Source organism: Aquila chrysaetos, chromosome 16, assembly GCF_900496995.4.
Source record: "Aquila chrysaetos chrysaetos chromosome 16, bAquChr1.4, whole genome shotgun sequence".
In the NCBI taxonomy this organism is placed as follows: domain Eukaryota; kingdom Metazoa; phylum Chordata; class Aves; order Accipitriformes; family Accipitridae; genus Aquila; species Aquila chrysaetos.
Window position 1 is genome coordinate 5,411,703 of NC_044019.1, and position 18,184 is coordinate 5,429,886.

At 44.2% G+C, this 18,184-nt stretch overlaps 1 protein-coding gene across 39 annotated transcripts in view; it reads left to right on the forward strand.

The window, feature by feature from the left end:
* Nucleotides 1-18,184, forward strand: part of EPB41 (erythrocyte membrane protein band 4.1) — an 87,541-nt gene that overhangs the window by 54,322 nt on the left and 15,035 nt on the right. For 6 of the 39 annotated variants that reach the window (XM_030039035.2, XM_030039034.2, XM_030039026.1 and 3 more), the window contains 7 exons: nt 840-968; nt 2,053-2,160; nt 3,713-3,924; nt 5,713-5,769; nt 5,894-5,938; nt 6,756-6,818; nt 9,700-9,879. In XM_030039035.2, the coding sequence (XP_029894895.1) occupies nt 840-968; nt 2,053-2,160; nt 3,713-3,924; nt 5,713-5,769; nt 5,894-5,938; nt 6,756-6,818; nt 9,700-9,879 (794 nt within the window). Of the gene's footprint in view, nt 1-839; nt 969-2,052; nt 2,161-3,712; nt 3,925-5,712; nt 5,770-5,893; nt 5,939-6,755; nt 6,819-9,699; nt 9,880-11,818; nt 11,870-12,228; nt 17,943-18,184 lie in introns of those variants that run through there. The other 33 variants (XM_030039042.1, XM_030039050.1, XM_030039048.1 and 30 more) reach the window with 22 other exon arrangements.

Here is an 18,184-nt window from a genome sequence, read left to right on the forward strand (position 1 = left end):
GGTACAACAGCATATCTGAATACTAATAAGTGTATCACAGCAGCAGTGTTGTCAAATATTTGCAGTCTTCATCACTTAAATAGCAAATGCCTGTGGTGCATTAGGGCTGGAGATAATTCGTATGCAAATGCATTGTGTACTGCTCCACTTCCCTTCTTCCACCCTGAATTTTTTACAGCGTGTTTTTGACATCACTGTTTTTCTAGTATGAAATCTAGATCAAGCTTTCACAAAGTAGTGTGGCAGACTGTCTCGCCACCACTGTCTTGCCTTGAATTCTCACTAGTCAGCATCGCCTGGCAGGGAAAACCTGATGCTGTAAAAACAGAAGGTGGAAAATTTAAGACACCAGGGTAGATGGCTGTATGTTCTTAATTTCTAGATTTTAAGTTGATCACTCAAGTACTTTTAATTAAAGCTGCTAGTTTTTATACAGGTTTTTATCGAGAGGAGCCTGGGTGTGTTTTTCCTGGATTTTACCAGCCAGCACCTGCATCTCCCCAGACTTTGCAGGCAGAGCCCATCTTAGTACCATGCTGGAGAGCTGTTTGTGTGTCCCCCATATCCCTGCCTGGGCAAGAAGCCTGCAAAGCTTACTTGTGTTGTTCTTTTCCCCCTCTCATCCAATACACTGTTGGGCCTGGCAGCACTAGAAAGACTGATACGCAACTGTGCGGTGAAAAATTGCCATTAAGCTGCCTGGTTTAAAAACCTCCTTGCTGTTCTCGGCCGCTGCCTTGGAGAGGGATCTCCTCTTGCTCCTTCCTCTGCTGCGGCAACTGTTGCGTGTCTGCGCGGTTCTCCAACCGCTCTATTAATGCATGCAAACCTCTTTCTAGCCAAACACGCTCTTGAAACTTTTGAAATGAAACCAATTGCAGAGGAGGAAGAGGAGGAGGAGAAGGTAGAGGTGGTTAAGGTTCCCGTTGCCAAGCCAAAGTTACCGGAGCCGTTGAAGATGTGGTCAGGTACAGCCGCAGTGGTGTTGGCATCGGTGTGGCTCCTGCGGCTGCCCATGCTGTGACCTGCTGGGTTGAAGTGATGCAGTGCTGTAGGACAGAGGTTGAATTGTTTGCGGTGGTGTTCATTGCCATTAAAATCACACCCAGCTTTGCAAGTGTGTCTGTAATATGCAAGCGCTGCTTTATTGGGGTGTGCCTCTGGGTGAGATGAGGAGGTGCCGTGCTGTGGCTTGGCTGCGTGCCTGCATGTTGAAATGAGTGTGCAGTGGCCTCTTAACGCTCCTCTGTTACTGTTCCTTCTTGTAAGGTTTGCTCCTCTGAGCTGTAGGTACGTGCGGTGCCTGAAAATCAGGTGGTGTGCTCCAGGACTGCTGGAGGTCACCTACACTCTGCTTTTTTTTCTTTGCTAGGGAGCCTGCTTCTTCCCTAGTTGGGGTGTTTTTTCAGAGCAACTTCACTGCTGCAGCCAGATCCACCCTAATCATAATTAAAAGCAGAGTTGGTTAGTCATTGCAGGAAGAAGAGATTGAAGCCATGCGGGGAGGTAACTGGGAACTTCACCCGTTTTCTTGAATATTATGAGAAATACTAAACCAGTCCCTGGACTTAGACTGGAAGATATTCCATGGGATGGGCAGCAGCAGAGCAGCCAGCGTCAGACCCGAGCACGTCCAGGAGTCTCCGGCTGCAGCTGCTCCTTCTCATTCACCTCCTGCACTTTCTCCTCCTCTTGACACTTTTGTTCCCAGGAGGGACCATTTTCTTGGCTGGGGTGATGATGATTGGTATTTTATATCTCATTTTGGAGCAGTGCTTTTTTACGGTGTTTAAATCGTCATGTGTCAAAATAGCCAAAGGTAGTTAATCAAGAAAATGTAACTAAAATAACGCAGTTCTGGACAGCACAGAACTCATCGTCGAATGGCAAAGGAGAAGCTTGGTATCTGTTGTTACTTTCCCTGCGTGTCTTGATGCTCTGAAGCACTGTGAGAGAAGCAGGAGAGGTGACTGTGTGGATTTACTGATGGCAGTATTTCATTTGCTACTTCATCTGCGAGGTGGCATTTTAACACGTCCATAACTTTTTTAGCCAAACGTGCTCTTGGCAATGTTGAGATAAGCCCAGTTGAAGAGGAGGAGGAGGAGGAAGAAAAAATGGTGGTGATGAGAGAACTAGAGCCGGTCCCGAAGGAGTCAGGTACCACCGCGACGGCTTTGCACACCCAGCATCCTCCTAATCCCAACTGTCCCTGCCATCTCACCGTCCCTCTGTACAACCTCTCCGGTGGCTGTAACTGCTTCAGTGGCATAAATACACCAGGACGCGGCACCGGTTGTCCTTCCAAAAGGATCACACAATGTCTGGCTCGCAGAAATGAACTGCTGTGCTGAAGAGCAGGCGAGATAACAGAGATGGCGGTGGTGGTATGGGTTTTGGGGTGGATTTTCAGCAAGATATGGTGTCTAGGAGTTTGTCTTAAAAGTACAATTTCAGTCTTTGAAAAATCAGGTTCTTTTTTGCCCTTCCATCTTGTATGTTTTTGACCACATGGATACTTTATTCTGTACTTGTTTTATACACACAGATGAGATGCAGTTATCTTCTCAGTGAAACAGGAATTCTTACTAAGGAGTTACCTAAAATTACAATTTCTTTTCTAATGCCAAATTTTCTAGTGTCTTTGACTAGCTGGATGGATGCTAGTAACCTTGTATTGGCTGGGATAGGTTACACAGTGTGACCCTTATTGCATGAACTGTGACTTTAGGAATATGAGACCATGTCAAAGAAATTATTTTAGGTGACTAGGTATATTTTCAGTGGAACAGCCATAAAAACCAACATCAGGAGAACTAAATAGCTTACTGCATCTATAGATATGCACAGTGACTTAATTGGGGCTTGCTTTGTCACACAGTATTGGTTTGAATATTTCAGAGGTGTCGAGCTTTTCTGGGACCAGGAACTGTCTGGGAAGTCAGGAATTGAAGGAAAGGAGTAGGCAGCTGATTTTGTGTGTACCTAGCACTTGTATTTAAGACTGTCATCCTCTGGAAAGATGATTTTTTGGCAGCATGCTATTCATTTCTGCACTGTCACTGATCTGGAGATGCTGGGTATCTTCTTGCAGTGGTGCCTTGGGCTGCAGCAGCAGATACCCATCTCAGACACGCAGCCCCAGCCTGCTTTGAAACCCACCTGGAAGTTGCTGTGAAGTTTTATAGAGCAATGCTTGTTGATTATTTTTTTGTTTGAATTGCTGAAAAGATTGGGGAGATGGGGGAAAGCCTATGTTGCCCTTCCAGAAACCATCCGTTTCTGTTTGAGGAGATGCGAATGAGTCAAGAAGTCACCACAGCTATAAGTGTTTCTATTTTAATGGTTGCATTGGAATGGACTTCTGTGTCAGTTGTGTGTGAAGGACTGAGAAATCAATGGCACAATGTCAAAAATAGATTTGCCTTTCTGGTGTGGCTTCTCTGCAGAGTGCAAGCTTGCTTTTTGTAAACCATCTGTTGTGGGGTTTTATTTTATTTTATTTATACCATAAGGAAAATAATCTCAACTTTCCTGTACTAAATGCACAAGCTGCTTTGCTCAACATCTTTATTTCTTTTCCCATTTTTTCCTCCTCCTCCTCCCTTTCTTTTTAAACGTCAGCACTGTAATTAGGAAAGACTTTGCCTGGCGCTTTAGAAACGTTGCCCGCTCTGAACCTTGTCCCTGTCTGTCTCTCCCGCATCCTCAGCAGTGGCTGTGATAACCCCTGAGAGGAGTCCCCGTCCCACCTCTGCCCCGGCCATCGCTCAGAGCCACGCTGCAGAACCAGTCCCAGCTAAGCCCGACATGAAGGATGCACTTGCTGCATCTAAAGTAGAAAAGGAAACAGCAAAACCCGATGCGAGACGTGAAGAAATCCCACCGGAGAAAGCCAAGCCGGAGCCAGCTGATGCATCAAAGGTATGTCAGACCAGAGTCTCTTTGGAAGAGGCTGCGCTTGTGCTGTTCTGGAGCATCAGCTCTAGAACCCACCCCAGAGCAGCAGCTCTGTGCACCTTCCTGGGCAGCAAAGGGTTTATTCCTTGCCCAGACGTTGGGTGGTACGGGGGTCTGGGTCCCAGGGAAATCCCAGCCCTGACCCTCCAGGTGCAAGGAAGGAGGAGGTCCAGGGCGGCCGGGTTTTGGTGGTTGCAGTTAAACTAAATGCAACTTACTGATAACGGCGTTAAAAAAGCTGGCAAGAATTGCATGCAAGTTAATGGTACGTGAATATAGGGTTCACCCATTGCTAGGCTGTCTCGGCTGATTCCTGGTATGACAGCAGGAGCAATTCCAGTGAAATTGGTGATACAGATCTGGTCCACAGCCCAGCGTCTGAATGCAAATGTTTTTTACATTGATAGGCTCTCTGGGAGAGCTGTTAATATGTTTCTGCAAACTGGACTAAAACTTTGGTTTTGAATGGTACTGTTGAGACATTAGGGAGTTTATTGTTTATATGAAATTTTTTTAAACATTATTTGAGCTTTCTACAGATGTCTGAGACCTCTGCTGATGTTGATATATGTGTATTGTTCCCATTAGTGAACATAATGTGAAAAATAATTGTTCATATTACAGTGTCCTTAATATTCTGCAAATCTTATTGACTGAAACCTTCCAATGTTGCAGCAGAGCTGTATGCCTTGTGATACAATTTTCACATTACTCTGACTATTTAGCTGTTCTCAGCATTACCGGAGCCACATTTTTGCTGTAACGTATCACGTGGTGGGTCTTGTATGACATACTCCAGGGGAGATCAATTAAGTTGGGAGATGGAGGTGAAGAAAGGGCAGTTGCTTTAAAAAATTTTGTGGCCTGTGCGACCAGTAATTTTTAAAGGAAAATGCTGAAGGGATCTTCAGGCTGGCACTTTGGAGTGTGCATCGTGGCACACAGTTCCTGTAATGCTGTTCCTGCACAGCTGCTCACCCTCCCTAGCATTAAACTGAGAACAAGTAAATTTTATTCATCCCATCTCTCTTATTACAGGGTTTTTTCCTAAATGCTTTAACACTGGATTTTTTTTTTTTCTTTAAATGTAGATGTGGGAGGAAATTGTGGATTTGAACGTGCCATATTTACCCTGTTTCTCAAATGTAGCTGCATCACTTCGTTTAACACCCACCGATGCTTTTGCCTTCAGAGTATTTGGCAATCCAGTTTCCCTAAAATACTTTCCTTAAAGTGTTAAGACAATCTTGGCTCTCTACTTACAGACAGTAAAGAGCTTAATTTGTGATGTTAGGCTTGATTTTGTAGATAGGTCTCTTCTTACTGACTCTGTGAGCATAATACCTGTGCATAACAAATAATTTTCTGTTTTTGAGAAGGTCTGTGTTAATTTGAGCATGTTGCTTTTGGTATGGATTTCACTGGGAGATCCAGCTGCAACTGAAATTTGAAAACATTGCCTGGCAAAGCTAATGCAAGTGGGAAGCTCCTCTTCAGAAGCACTAGAGAGCACTGGTTTCAAATGCAAATAATTCTCAAGCTGAAGGAATTATTGTAAATGTGCTGTTAACTAACAGACTGTCAGAGAGCTGCGGTGTCATTAACTCTTTCCGGAGGACTGCATGTTGGTTTTTGCATGTTCACCCAGCATTTCAAAACCAACTTTATGCAGCTGTGTTTTGAAACTAAATGGTCTCTTTAAACAAGTCTACTAACAAGAAATGTTTTTACCAATTTATTTCTTAAATGTAGGTGAGGAAAACGCACATTGAGGTCACAGTACCCACCACGAATGGTGACCAGCCCCAGGTTTGTGCTAATAATTCAGTTAGGTTGCTCACATTTTTTTTTTTTTTTTTAAGGTTAAACAGTGAGGTTCAACATAGTTAAATGAACCAACAACTTTTTTTTTTTTTTTATCACTGCCAAACAGCAGCAGCCTGCAGAAAAAGAGGAAGAACTGATAAGAATGAGGAAGGTTAGCCATTTTACACTTTCACCAAACAAATTTGCCATATCATTCATGCATCTGTAACCTGTTTAAAAAGACAGTGCTCCAACTTCATGTACTTTGGGTTGGGTTTTTGTTTTTTTTATAAACTGCAGCTATCAAATATTTGATTTCAAAATGAGCAGCTTTTTGTCCCATAGACAGTCTGATTGCTAAAATTATGCATGTTGAATGTTCGAGAGAAACACACTTGGTTTGATTGAAAAATTTATCTTCTCTGTAACAAATTTAATTATAAACCGAAGAAAACCATATAGTGTGCACTTCAGGGGAAAAAAAAAAAAGTGTAATGCTTTTTTGTATTGATTGAGTAATAGGGGAAATATCCAAGATGGGAAGGGTTGTTAAGACATAGTTACTGTGCACATTGAGGCCTTGTAAAAGTTACACCAGGCAGTACAGCCTCGTACACTGGGGTGGGCACGCATCACTATCAGGAATATGAAGTTGTGACTTTGTGCAAGGCTTCCACTGAAAACGGGTAAACTGTCTCTTTGTGGCGAGCAATATAAATGAAGGCAAAAGCCGACGAACGCCTGGGAGCTGTCTCTTTAAAGGACTCATTGCATTTCCCCATTCTCCATGAGCAAGAACCCCCATTTCTTGGTGGTGTCCCTGCGGCTGGGTCCCCACCCCACGCTGGCACAGTGCTGCACTCCCAACGTTGAGTTAACTTTTTTAATTTGCCAATTTGTCAATCCCGCAAGAACAACATTTTAATTTTTTGTGCTTTTCTTTTTTTTTTTGTTTTGTTTTGTTTCCCCCTTTTCTTTCATTTTCACAGAAAAGATCAAAGAGGCTAGATGGTGAAAACATTTATATCAGGCATAGCAATTTAATGTTGGAGGTTTGTATGAACTTGAAGCTTTTTTCAGTTGCGTTTGCCTAGACCTTCTGCATCTGCGCTGAACTTTTTCTTCCTCTTCTGCTGCTGCCTTTGTTTTTGCATGCTGTTGCATGAAAGACCTTTTTTTTTTTTTTTTTTAATACGCTTTTGCATGGTGACAGTAAACATGACGATGTGCAGGCATTCTTCCTTCTACCTCTTCTGACTTTCATTCTCTCATACTTACCCAAAATATATGATTGGCAGAGCTGCGTGCTCAGGTCTGCTCTTGGACCCACTGGCTGCTCACAGTGACATGAATTGTGGCGGGGGGGTTCATTTACAAGATTCTCCTTGCTTGAAATAAATTATTTTCCTGGGGGAAAAGACAGTCTATGAAAATGCAAAATTCAGGATAAGCTGCAGGTGAAATTGTCACCTCTGTGGCATTCAGGCTACCGCGATGTCCACATTGCTTCAGACAGGAGCGAGTCCTCCTTTCAGACGTTGCTGCTGGTCTTGCAGCACTGCAATCCCTTCTCCCAATGCTTACTTGCCTTGCAGTGTCTTTACCGGTCTCCAGGGCCCCATCCTGCATCGGCGCCAGGTCCCCTCGGAGCTGACGCGGGGGCTCGATGGTCATGGGTGGCTTGCGAGCAGGTGAGAAGCCATTTCATCCCTCCCCGTACAGCTGTTCCCTTCGGCTTTGGGAGCCCTTTATACTTGGTTTCGCCTAAGCACGGTCTCAGAACAGACCATGCCAATCATATATTTTATTTTTTTTAATACACTGTGTTATGGAAGACGTTTTGTGGCTTCTGATACTCTGTGTTATGTGTTTCTACTCAAAATTGCAGCACCAGCAGCTGGTAGGGTTTCCATGTTGGTATCTCTTGCAAGTGAAGTGTACTAACTGCCTCCTCTAATCTGAATTTTAAAAGTTTTGCAGCTTTTGGGTGTTGGGGTTTTTTTTTAATTTTTTTTTTTTTTTTTTTTGACTGCTACAACTTAGAGCTTTCGGCCATGAGCGAAGGGTCTGCGGCACAACGGGCAGGGTTCAGCCGCTGGAGTGCTGTGAAGACTGTGCCTGTTGCTTTCTTTCACCCAATTTGAACAGCTCTATCTCCCCAACCCCAAACAGAGCTTTTTCATTGCTTCTAAACCCCTTCTTCCTGTTAGTGCAATATTTGGCTCTGGCACCCGGCCCCTTCTCCAGCCCGTTCCCTCTCTGCTGCCCTTCCCACTGTTCTGTTGCAGGTGCTCCAGCCCTCCCATAGAAAAGGGCTGACCCCAGCAGCTCACCCCCTTTATTCCTTTTTTTTTTTTTTTAATCCATGCATTTGGCAGATCAGATATTTTTCCGGCAGACCTCACACTCCCGAAGCTGCTACTTGATTTTGTTGAAAGCCGTTTAATGCTCCGTGCTCGATAACCCATGCTCCGTGTTCTTACAAAAAGGGCAAAACAGGAGGAAAAGCATTAATGCTTAGCGAGCTTGTTCCTCAAGATGCTTTCAAGACCCATTTTGGCTCCACGTAGCTCCTCGTGGCTTTAGCTTCTCTGCAAACCCTCCCAGGACCAGCTCTTGCGCAGTGGTGGATAGCCAAGGTGGTCTTTCTCTCTTCTCTAAACCAGGAGCAGCTGTAGGGCTCCTGGACCTGGGTAGGTCTTTATCCTGGAGTCCTCAGCAGACTTTTGTGCTTTTTTTTCTAACTAGCAGGCACTTGCCTTGTGCTTTCATCCAGGATGGATGCCAAAACTGTTTTTTTTTCCCCCAGAACCGTGGCAAAAAGAGCAAAATGTTGTTAATGAGGCATTTGGGGCTATAGCCCAGCAGAGGGAGGGCGGTGTGTCCTGGGTAAGCTGCAGGGACACAGATATTTGGGGGGAGACCCCTCCTTTAGGGATGCATTTGCTCTCCCATCTTCTAAAATCAATGGGCTGAGTAACAACTAAAAGCACAAAAATAGTGAAATTGCCCAGCAATGCTTTTACTGACCTTAATTTCCCCCTTTCTAACAGGTGAGGCTTGCTGCTTTTTGGCACCGTCCAGAAAAGTTGTTGTTTGGCTTATACCTATTTTATGCAAATGCTTTGTTTTCAACAAACTCTGGTTTGCTTGCAAGGAAAAGCTATTTTTAAACAAGTTGAAGAGAGCTGACTTGCCTTGAAGTCTGTGCATCTATGCTGTAAACTGGCATCACAGAGCAGAAATCTGGCTTTTTCCACATGAAGAATTTTAGCAGGAGTTTCTTGATTGATCCAGCATAAAGTAAATTCTCAGTTTGATTTTTAAAGGGCTGTCATCTCATCTTCATTTCAGAAGTCTAAAACTTCCTGTGGTAGCTGCTGGAGGGATGAGATGAGAGGGGGTGAAAAGGTAATGGGGGTATTGTGTCACCAGAGCTAATTCCTGGTAGGATGAAAGAGAAATAGGTATGAAGAGAATAAATAAAATTGGGAAAACATTTTCTTCAACATTAATTGCATTTATAGCTGTGAATATTCAGGCTAGCAGAGGGAAAAGAAAGCAAACTCACCCAATTTAAAGGCATTAAATTACATAACCCAAACAAACATAGTCTTGCAACTTAAAAAAATCCCATATGGGGAAAAACCATGAGATTACGCCTCAGCTGTCATCTGTTTTGGTGTAGCTCAAGATGAACCAATGGCACGTCCCGCTCCTGGAGGAGACCCCACTCCCTGCCGATTGCAGTTTATCCCAAATAATACAAGAGGAAAGAGGAGAGAGGACGCTCCCTTTGTGTGTTTGCAGTGTGAGCACAATTGATGGAAGTCGGCAACAACTCTGCTGAGCGCAGCTTTGCTATGTGGCAGCCTAGGCAATCGCAGGTGTCATCTCCGTGTCTCTTCATTTATCCTGTCCTTTTACTAATAGGATCTAGATAAGACCCAAGAAGAAATAAAGAAACACCATGCCAACATCAGTGAGTTGAAGAAGAACTTTATGGAGTCCGTCCCGGAGCCTCGGCCGAGTGAATGGGACAAACGTTTGTCCACTCACTCCCCTTTCCGAACCCTCAACGTCAACGGGCAGATTCCCATGGGAGCGGATGGAGTGAGTACCTCAGCGGCATGTGGGTGTTAGCGCACTGCATTGTTCCAAGGGACAGCTTTGCAACCTAGGATTCAGCCTCAGCTCCCCTTAGTTTTTAGTTATATTGAATTTTAATAGTTAATATTGACTTCTAACATGTATAATGGCCTCTGAGAGAACCAATGCTTTAGTTGTAGTATCATAAAAATGTGATTTTTTTGGTAGACAAGAAGGTAGGAATTCTTCACCCGGTTTTGACGCTGCTTTTCCTAGCATTGCTTTCATCCATGGTGATAGACTTTATTTCACATGGCTGTCTTGGGGACTGGCTTATTCCTGGTGCCAGGGAATGTATCTCCCCAAAATGTGGAAAAAAAACCCCAAAACCCAGACACCTAAGTTAAAGGCAATTATTACTTCAGAGATAATATTGCAGATCAACCAGTGGAGAAGCACTAGGATGGTATCAATTTTCAAAAGTCACTTTATTCTCCAGTTAATCCAGTATGTCATTGGGTTTAGTCTTGCATTAGGATCTGCAGGTGCTGATCTGCTGTGGAGGCTTCAAGAAGACTCCTCAGGTGGCTACAGCAGGGCTGTTCATACGTGATGGAAATCTTTCTTCTTACAGGAACAGTGCCTGTATGTTAGTAGCAACATACATTCACAGTTTCTCTGCTAATTTCCTTAAAAAGGTAATTTTTCAAAGAAACCGAGTTGGAGAAGCAGAGATCTGTCTGCCAACTGGTTTCTTCTGGGATAACAGACAGCTTCTCTGTTTAATATTGGTGTTACCTAGCTCAGATTTGAAGGTTGTGAGTAAAACTGTAGTTAGAGCCCGTGGTAATCAGTCTCTTAAATAGTAAATGCGATTTTTCATTACAACTGAAAAATTGCATCCTGGCTGCAGTAGTGGCAGTTGTAGAGTCTCTCCTGGTTTAAGCCTAGCTTCTCCCGTTGCTGCCCACAGTGCCGCAGATAAGCTTGCATTTCATCTTCAAACCATTGCAAGGGAGATACTTTTTAAACAGAAATAATCTTGCAGTGGAGGGAGGATTATCAGAAAAGGTACAAGGGGTTTTAGCAGCCAGGTTTACTACAGGTTCCTCAAAGCATAGAGAAAAGTAATGACAATTATAGGGCTTCCCCCCCAGCCCACCCCCCCAGAAAAACAAAACCCACAAAATGAAATAATGAGGATTGATCACTATCCTTGGAATTAATCTGTTTAACACATGGATGGACTTGCCTCTGGTTGCTGAGTCTCAGTGTAATCCTGCAGGAATTTGGGCAGCAGACCGATGCAGAGCTCTGCCCATGGTGCCACGTGGTTTATGGATGTGCGGGTGGGATAGAGCAGGGGCTTTCAAGCTCCACAGCTGCAGTTCAGGAATGATATTCTTGGTTATTATGAAGAATTTCTTGCATGGTGACCGCATTGTGGGGTCTTGGGGGGGCTGCTGTTCACGATAACTGGATGCTGTGGGTTTTCCCCATCTAAGGCTGCAGTGGTCCACAGCGATGCAAGGATTGATGTCAGCCCTGGATTTGCATTTCTGGAAATTCCCTCTTAATCTGATCCTCTCTGAAGTGGTCTTGCTCTGAGGTGGAGGTGGACATGTTCTGCTGTGAACTTCCAGAAATGCATCTTCACCAGGCACCTGCCAGGGAGGGTGTTTTCCTTCACCTGCACATGTTTAAGGATGGTAAATCACTTAATGATTACTTATCGTTATCATTGATTACTAAAGATCACTTAATGTTTAAGGATGGTAAATTGCCTAATGTTTAAGGATGGTAAATCACTTAAAGATGCACAGTAATCCCGTTTCTCCTGTTCATGGTGGTATCTTCACCCTGCTGTAGTGGCCAAAGGGTATTCTGCCAGGGGCTGCTTTTCTGCTGTTCCTATATGTTTTATTGCAAGACAACTGAACCTTAACACGCTTTGTGTGTCCAGGTCAAGAAAATCACTGTCCTATCTTCTGAGAGACAGGTTGGTGGGCTTGAGGTAAAGCTGCTGTTCTGATATGTGCTTCTGAACCAGACTTTTGCTATTGCAATGGCACCAAGCAAAAACTCAACAGCAGCTGCTGGATAACATTTTTTTCTTTTGGCTACATGATGTAGTTTCATAACTCACACTGAGAGGACTTCTGCACTGCTGCAGCTTTTGCAGCTTTCAATTTTGCTTATTTTGGTGCATGGCTGGTTCGAAAAAGCTGCATGAAAGATATAACCGTGTATTCGGAAAGAAAAGCAATTATGAAAGTTTAACTGTACCCTGTTCTTTTTATGTTGTCTTTCTTTCCGTTTTTTGTTTTAATGATCATGTTACCCTTGCATTTTATATTTTCTTTTGCTGCCCAGTCTCCCAGCTACTTTCTCCCCAATACTCATCACTTAGGGGTGTGCAAAGAACCAGTCCCAAAATACCGCACTGATCAAAGGAGGCTAGCTCAACTGAGAGAGCTTAGAGCCAAGTTTTTCCTCTCCTAGGTACACTTGGGTTTGACCAGGTCTGGCAAACTAAAGGGATGGAGAGTTACTAAACAGCAACGTTTCCCACTATCTTTTCTTTCTTCAACAGAAGTGCTAGAGCCCTTGCATGATCCTGTGTGATGATTTACTCATTCTGGTTTTTTACATTCTTTAGACTCCAGAAACAAAAGTGTTAAAAATGTGGAGCCAAATTAAAGGAGTTCGCAGTGCTCCTACTGCCATCCCGCCTGTTCCACGCTTGGGATTTCTAAGATTAACAGTTTTTCACTTGTTCCAGTAGAATTTTCAAAACAATCAAAATTTTGATACTCTTGTCAGAACTTTGAAAAAGCATTTTGTATCCGCACTGCAGTCTGGATGTTCAATGATATTTAACAGACGCTATTTTTTAAGGGCACTGTAGAACAGGAAGCTGTCAGAGACCACGTTTTCTACTACACCATTTCTATTTCTAATGCCTCAAACTTTTTTCTCAACCATTCCAATTCCAAAACACACTCAGTAAGTTTTGAGCATATGCTTTTCTGGGAGGGCAGGCACAAAATACGCATGATCACAATCCAGAGCTTTGTGTCAAAACACATGTGATCCTGATCCAGATGTTCATGAGCTCTGCAGAAAGTGCAAGGTTTTGTAGCTCTAAGGCTGGTGCGACCCGAGCCACCAGTGGCTCTGCTCTCCAGGGCAGTTTATTTTTCCATTGAGAGGAAGGCTGTCCTAACGCTTTGCACACCTCCAAGTATCATTTTGGGCACTTTCCATCTGTCATTTTTGTTCATCTCTCTCTGTCTTTCTTGATCTTCTACCACGAAAGCAGACACAGGAACGTCCTCTGTTAGTACAGGATGAAGACAAACTAAAAAAGCAGGAGATACCTACTGAGACAGCCTTTCCCCGGCAAGCAAGTGAAGAAACTCTTCCAAAGGTTTCTATTCCAATTCCTGAAGAGCAGAAATCACTCAAAAAGTGTCAGCTGTACTCTAGCATTTTTCCTTCTCCACGTATTCCCTTTATGATGTCCTTTCTCCTGGTCATAGCACTGACTGTTTGGTGGCTGCTCTTTCTCTGAGTGGCAACAGGGTCATGTTGAAACCTCAAGACCAAAGCTCCAGAATTTCTTGGCCGTAGCCTCTGCCGCATCTTCCTTGTCCTGGTCTTTGATCTCCATAGTTCACTGTCCCGGGGAGGGACACCCTGCAACTGTCGTGTTAATCCTGCTGTGTGTCGTTGTGTAGCTGTGATCCAGGACCTGGCAGGAGTGGTCATGGATTGCCAGGTCCATTTTGAAGTTTCCTAGTGTGCTAAAGCAAATTCTCTGAACCGTGCTCCTGATTGCTGTAAGAGGGCAGACGGGGAGTGTAAATACGTGGGAGGAGATGTTTGCTTCTTCAGCCCCTGTAGATGCCACGTAGGAATTGCTGAAGACTTGCTTTTAAGCTTGTTGTTTTAAATGTAAGATGTTCACAAGCTGAAGAACATTTGATACTGATCCAAAAGAAGCTTTACAGTAATCTGCTGAATCTAATCCATAACCACTCCTTTTCTAGGAAACTAAGATTGGCATTTAAATAAAGTGTTGATTATCAATGCTGCTGTTAGTGTTAACTTAGAGACAGAGACAGGCAACTTTTCATTTTCCCAGTGGGGGAAGCCTTTTGCAAAGCATCACAGCTTCCCTCTTGCACTCCTATTCTTGTTTCCAAGAAAATACATCATGTTATAGGAGAAAACCCATTGCAAGGAAATATTTATTGTAAACATAGATTAATAATTTTTCTGAATCTGGTGGTCTTGGTGCACTTCAGATGTGTTTTATTTAATTTGTGTTGAACTAACTGACGCATGTTTGCTTAGGTCACAGGAATGGAGTAACCTACAGTTAGGTACGTCTCCTCTGTTAGCATGTTGACTTTACCACATCAGGACACACTTCTAATGTTAAAGCCATCGATTGTTTTGACTTCTCTAACAAAACCGTTGCATGCTGCTTGTTGTTTATTGCCTACAAATGTAAATGTCTGGATGATGGTCACGTTTATCCGAGTTACCCTGGTTGAGCTCTGTAGGCTCCAAGATGAGTTGCCCAGATGGGCTGAGCAGAACTGGTTTACGAGCTGGAAGGAAGATGGGACTTTGTGTCTAAGGGGTTTCTTTTCTGTATATAGTAATTATGGGACTGAGCTGAGCCCACTGCTTCTCCTTTCGGTAGTAATCTGCTTTCTGTTGCATTCTCTGGAGGATTGGTGTAGACACAATTACTTCTGAGAACAGCCACCAGTGCCATCAGTGTTGGCAGCTGCTCCAGCAGCACAGAAGAGAAAGGAGCAGACTTTTATTACAGGGACTAAAATGTGTGAATATATATAAATACATGTATTTATAACCCTTTATAGATCTGTATCTGTGTGAACAGTGTTATTTAGGAAGCTAGCAGATAAGCTTGCAGGAGAAAGACATAAGGCAAATACAGCATGTGCTGTCTGATCTGAAGGACCGTGGTGTATCACGGACTATTTGAAATGCCTCTCTTGCTCTCAGTGTACAGGTTGAGGCTCTCTGAAGTTTAGGTTGCTAGTGAAACCCTTCGTTTTAATCTCGCAGGAATCTTTCCGATTACTCTTGTAACCTGCTCCGATTAGTTCACCGGTTTGTGCCTTTAGGACTTTGTTTTGTGAGGATGCTAATTTTTCATTGGAAAGTATTCTTCCCTTTTTAATACACTGCCTTTAATACACAGTCTTCCTCTTTCAGTGGTTGGAAGTGTAGAAGTCGCTGGGTTGTTGGTACAGGCGTACCGTGGTGCGAAGGAGAGCTGTCGGCAGCGCAGCCTGCCTGCTGCCTGCGTGCTCAGCACAGGCAGCGGATGGACGGTGCTGCTCAGTGGGCTGCGTGCCTGCATCCGAGGAGCATGCCTTAGGATGCACTTGAACTCCAGCAAGCTCGGCGTGAAGTTTAGGAAGGCTTACCTTGAGAAGGTGGGCCCTGGAGAGGAGAGGTGGGGAAGGATGCTGTGGTGCCACAGAAGATGCAGGATGGAAGAAGCTGGGGGGATGCTTCTGGCTGGGATTCCCTGCCTGAATGTCCTTCCCAAAATTGGAACAGATGTGAAGACAAACAGGGACTGTTCATTCTCCCCAACCTGGCGCGGAGAGGGAAGGGACAGGAGTTGTTTCGATCTATCTCTGTCCATTTTCTGCCCATATTTCCTGGAGAAGAGCAGCTTAAACACACACCTGCTTCCTTTCAAAAGCCATGGCTCGGGTTAGCTGCCGTGATGCTGCTTTGAGCACTGCTGAGGTTACTGCATGCTGTCTTTCTGAACCGATGACAAGTACTTTGAAGCCATACCAGTGGCTTTTGCAAAGCCGTGGTTTCTGTAGCTCCATCTACCATTTCCAAAGGACCTGAAGTCTAAAAATCTTTGCCCAGAGCAATGTTTGAACATAGTGCTCAGGGTATCTTATCCCAGAGTGATGAGATATGCACTCTGTCACTTAAACTCAGTTCTTTAACTTCTTAATTAAAACGGTCTCTCTCTTGCTTTTCCTTTTTTTAATCTTGAGATAAGGCTGGTTGTCATCAGCAAAAAAACTTTGAAACTTTATATTCTGAGAATGCTCAGGAACATTTTTGGGATTTATATAACAATTATCACTGCAGAGTATAAAGAAACTAAACAAATGCTTTATATTTCTATGGCAGTTTAGAGGCCAGTTATCTGTATTCATCCAGGTGGATATGATCTCTTCTGACAGAGAAAGCCCGTAGCTTATCAGGAACAGAAACCTCATCCGTTCAGTGCCGCAGTGATGTGTCCGCTGTGCTCCAGCCCCTTTGCCGGTCGCTCCTCCACTTTTTTTCCATTTGCTTGCAAAGCAAAGGGAGTTACAGACGTGCCCCATGGCAATCCATGTACAGTCTCATTCCTGCACATTATGTATCTTGTACATGTTGGTGCTGTGCTGGTTGATTCCTGGTTTCATCCTTTTCCCTTGACGACCGTGCAGGATGCGGCGCTGAAAGAAGGGATTTTGGGATGCCTGCTGTCGTACCCGTGCGCAGGGAGTTGATTTGCTCTAGCTTTGTTTACGGGCAGAGGTCTCAGGGTTTTCATAAAGGAACCAACACGTGTACTTTGCTCCCTTTTTTCCTCAGGAACAAACTTGCTGCAAAGCACCGCAGCCCCCCGCGGCCACTTGCCCTGACACCGTCACTGACCCGAGCAGTGGTGGGATTAACGCACCCTGTTCGTACGTGGCTGGTGCAATGCTAGTCTGTGAGTGATGGAAAGCTGAATTATCCCTTCCAAAGGGAAGGTGGAAATGTCCGCAGCACATAACCTTGTCCAGGTTGGTGTGAGAAATCCTGAAACTCACTTTCTGAATATTCTTATCCTGATATCAGCTTTTCTGAACTTCAGATAAAATGCAGAATCTTGTGCTTTCATGCTTTAGGAGAAGGTTGGCATTAGTGTTTTGAAGCAGCAGTATGCCAGAGCCGATTGCTTGAAACTTGGATTCAACTCTGAGGCTGCGTTAGGTATCAGGCTCTGTATACAGTGATCATCAGTGATATTCAAGGTGTGCATTACTGTAAAACAACATCCCTTTTTTCTTTTCCATTATTAAAAGTGAACAGATAAACAAGGGTATTGTCTGCACCTCCTGCCGTGTGCTGCTTTGCCCTGCGGGTCAATAGAAGATGAACTGAGGGCTCTCTATGGGCAGGTCAGGTTAGGGTACAGAGTTAAGCTAAGACCCGCTCTCCTCCCTTGCAGTTTGTGCAGTAACTAGTGATGACCCTAAAGAGTAGGTATTCAATATTTGCCTCCTGTCCTGAAATAATGAGGAGAGATGGAATTTCCTTGGTGTGGCACCAAAGGAGTAGTTCATGTTTGCAGGAACGAGGTTGGGCTGGCCTTTCTGTGTCCGTACCGTGGGGCTCCTCGGGAAGGCTATAGGCAAAGTGTCTTTCACTTCACGTAAGGGTCAGTAATTTGTCACTCTGAGAATTATTCCACTGGTTTATTGGGTTTCTTTTTTCCTGGTCATGAGTTGATGGCACCTGTTCTGACTTACAGACTGAGGTAGGATGCTTTCTGGAAAAATTTAGCCCAAAGAAGGGTTACGGATTCATTTAGAAACCCTTTGGTCTGCACTTTGGAGAACACGACAGTGGTGGTTTCTCTTGTGTCCCTGTTTGCCCAGAGAGGTTGTGGCTGCCCCATCCCTGGAAGTGTTCAGGCCAGGTTGGATGGGGCTTTGAGCAACCTGGTCTAGTGGAAGGTTGGCAGGGGGGTTGGAACTAGATGATCTTTAAGGTCCCTTCCAACCCAAACCATTGTATGGTTCCATGATCTGTTTTGGTTTGTGAAGCTGGAGGGAAGGACTAGCCTTGGTTTGTGCCACTTTGGAATCTTCTAGCGGTGGTACACAGTCACGTTGGATCAGTTTGTGGGGACTAAAAACACTTTCTTTTTTATCTAAAATGCTCTCTTTTGGAACACTTTTTTGGTTTTGTATTTTTTCTCAGACTTTTCTTTGTAAATATGTACATTTATCATTAATAAATGTTATTGCAAATCAGATTCTTCTTTCCACTGCTTATTAACAAAAAGGCTATATATGACCTGTGTTAACAACTACCTTGGACTAACCCTCAGTATTGCTTTCTCAAACCAGGAGCCATCAGACCCTAGCCATTACCAGCTGCATTCAGGGTGTTGGGTCTGCTGGGCACTCTCTGGTGTGGGTTTCGTGCCCCTGGGGAGAGGGGACGTGCAAGGCTACAGCCGTAAGCAATGCACGCTCTCAAACTGGCCAGA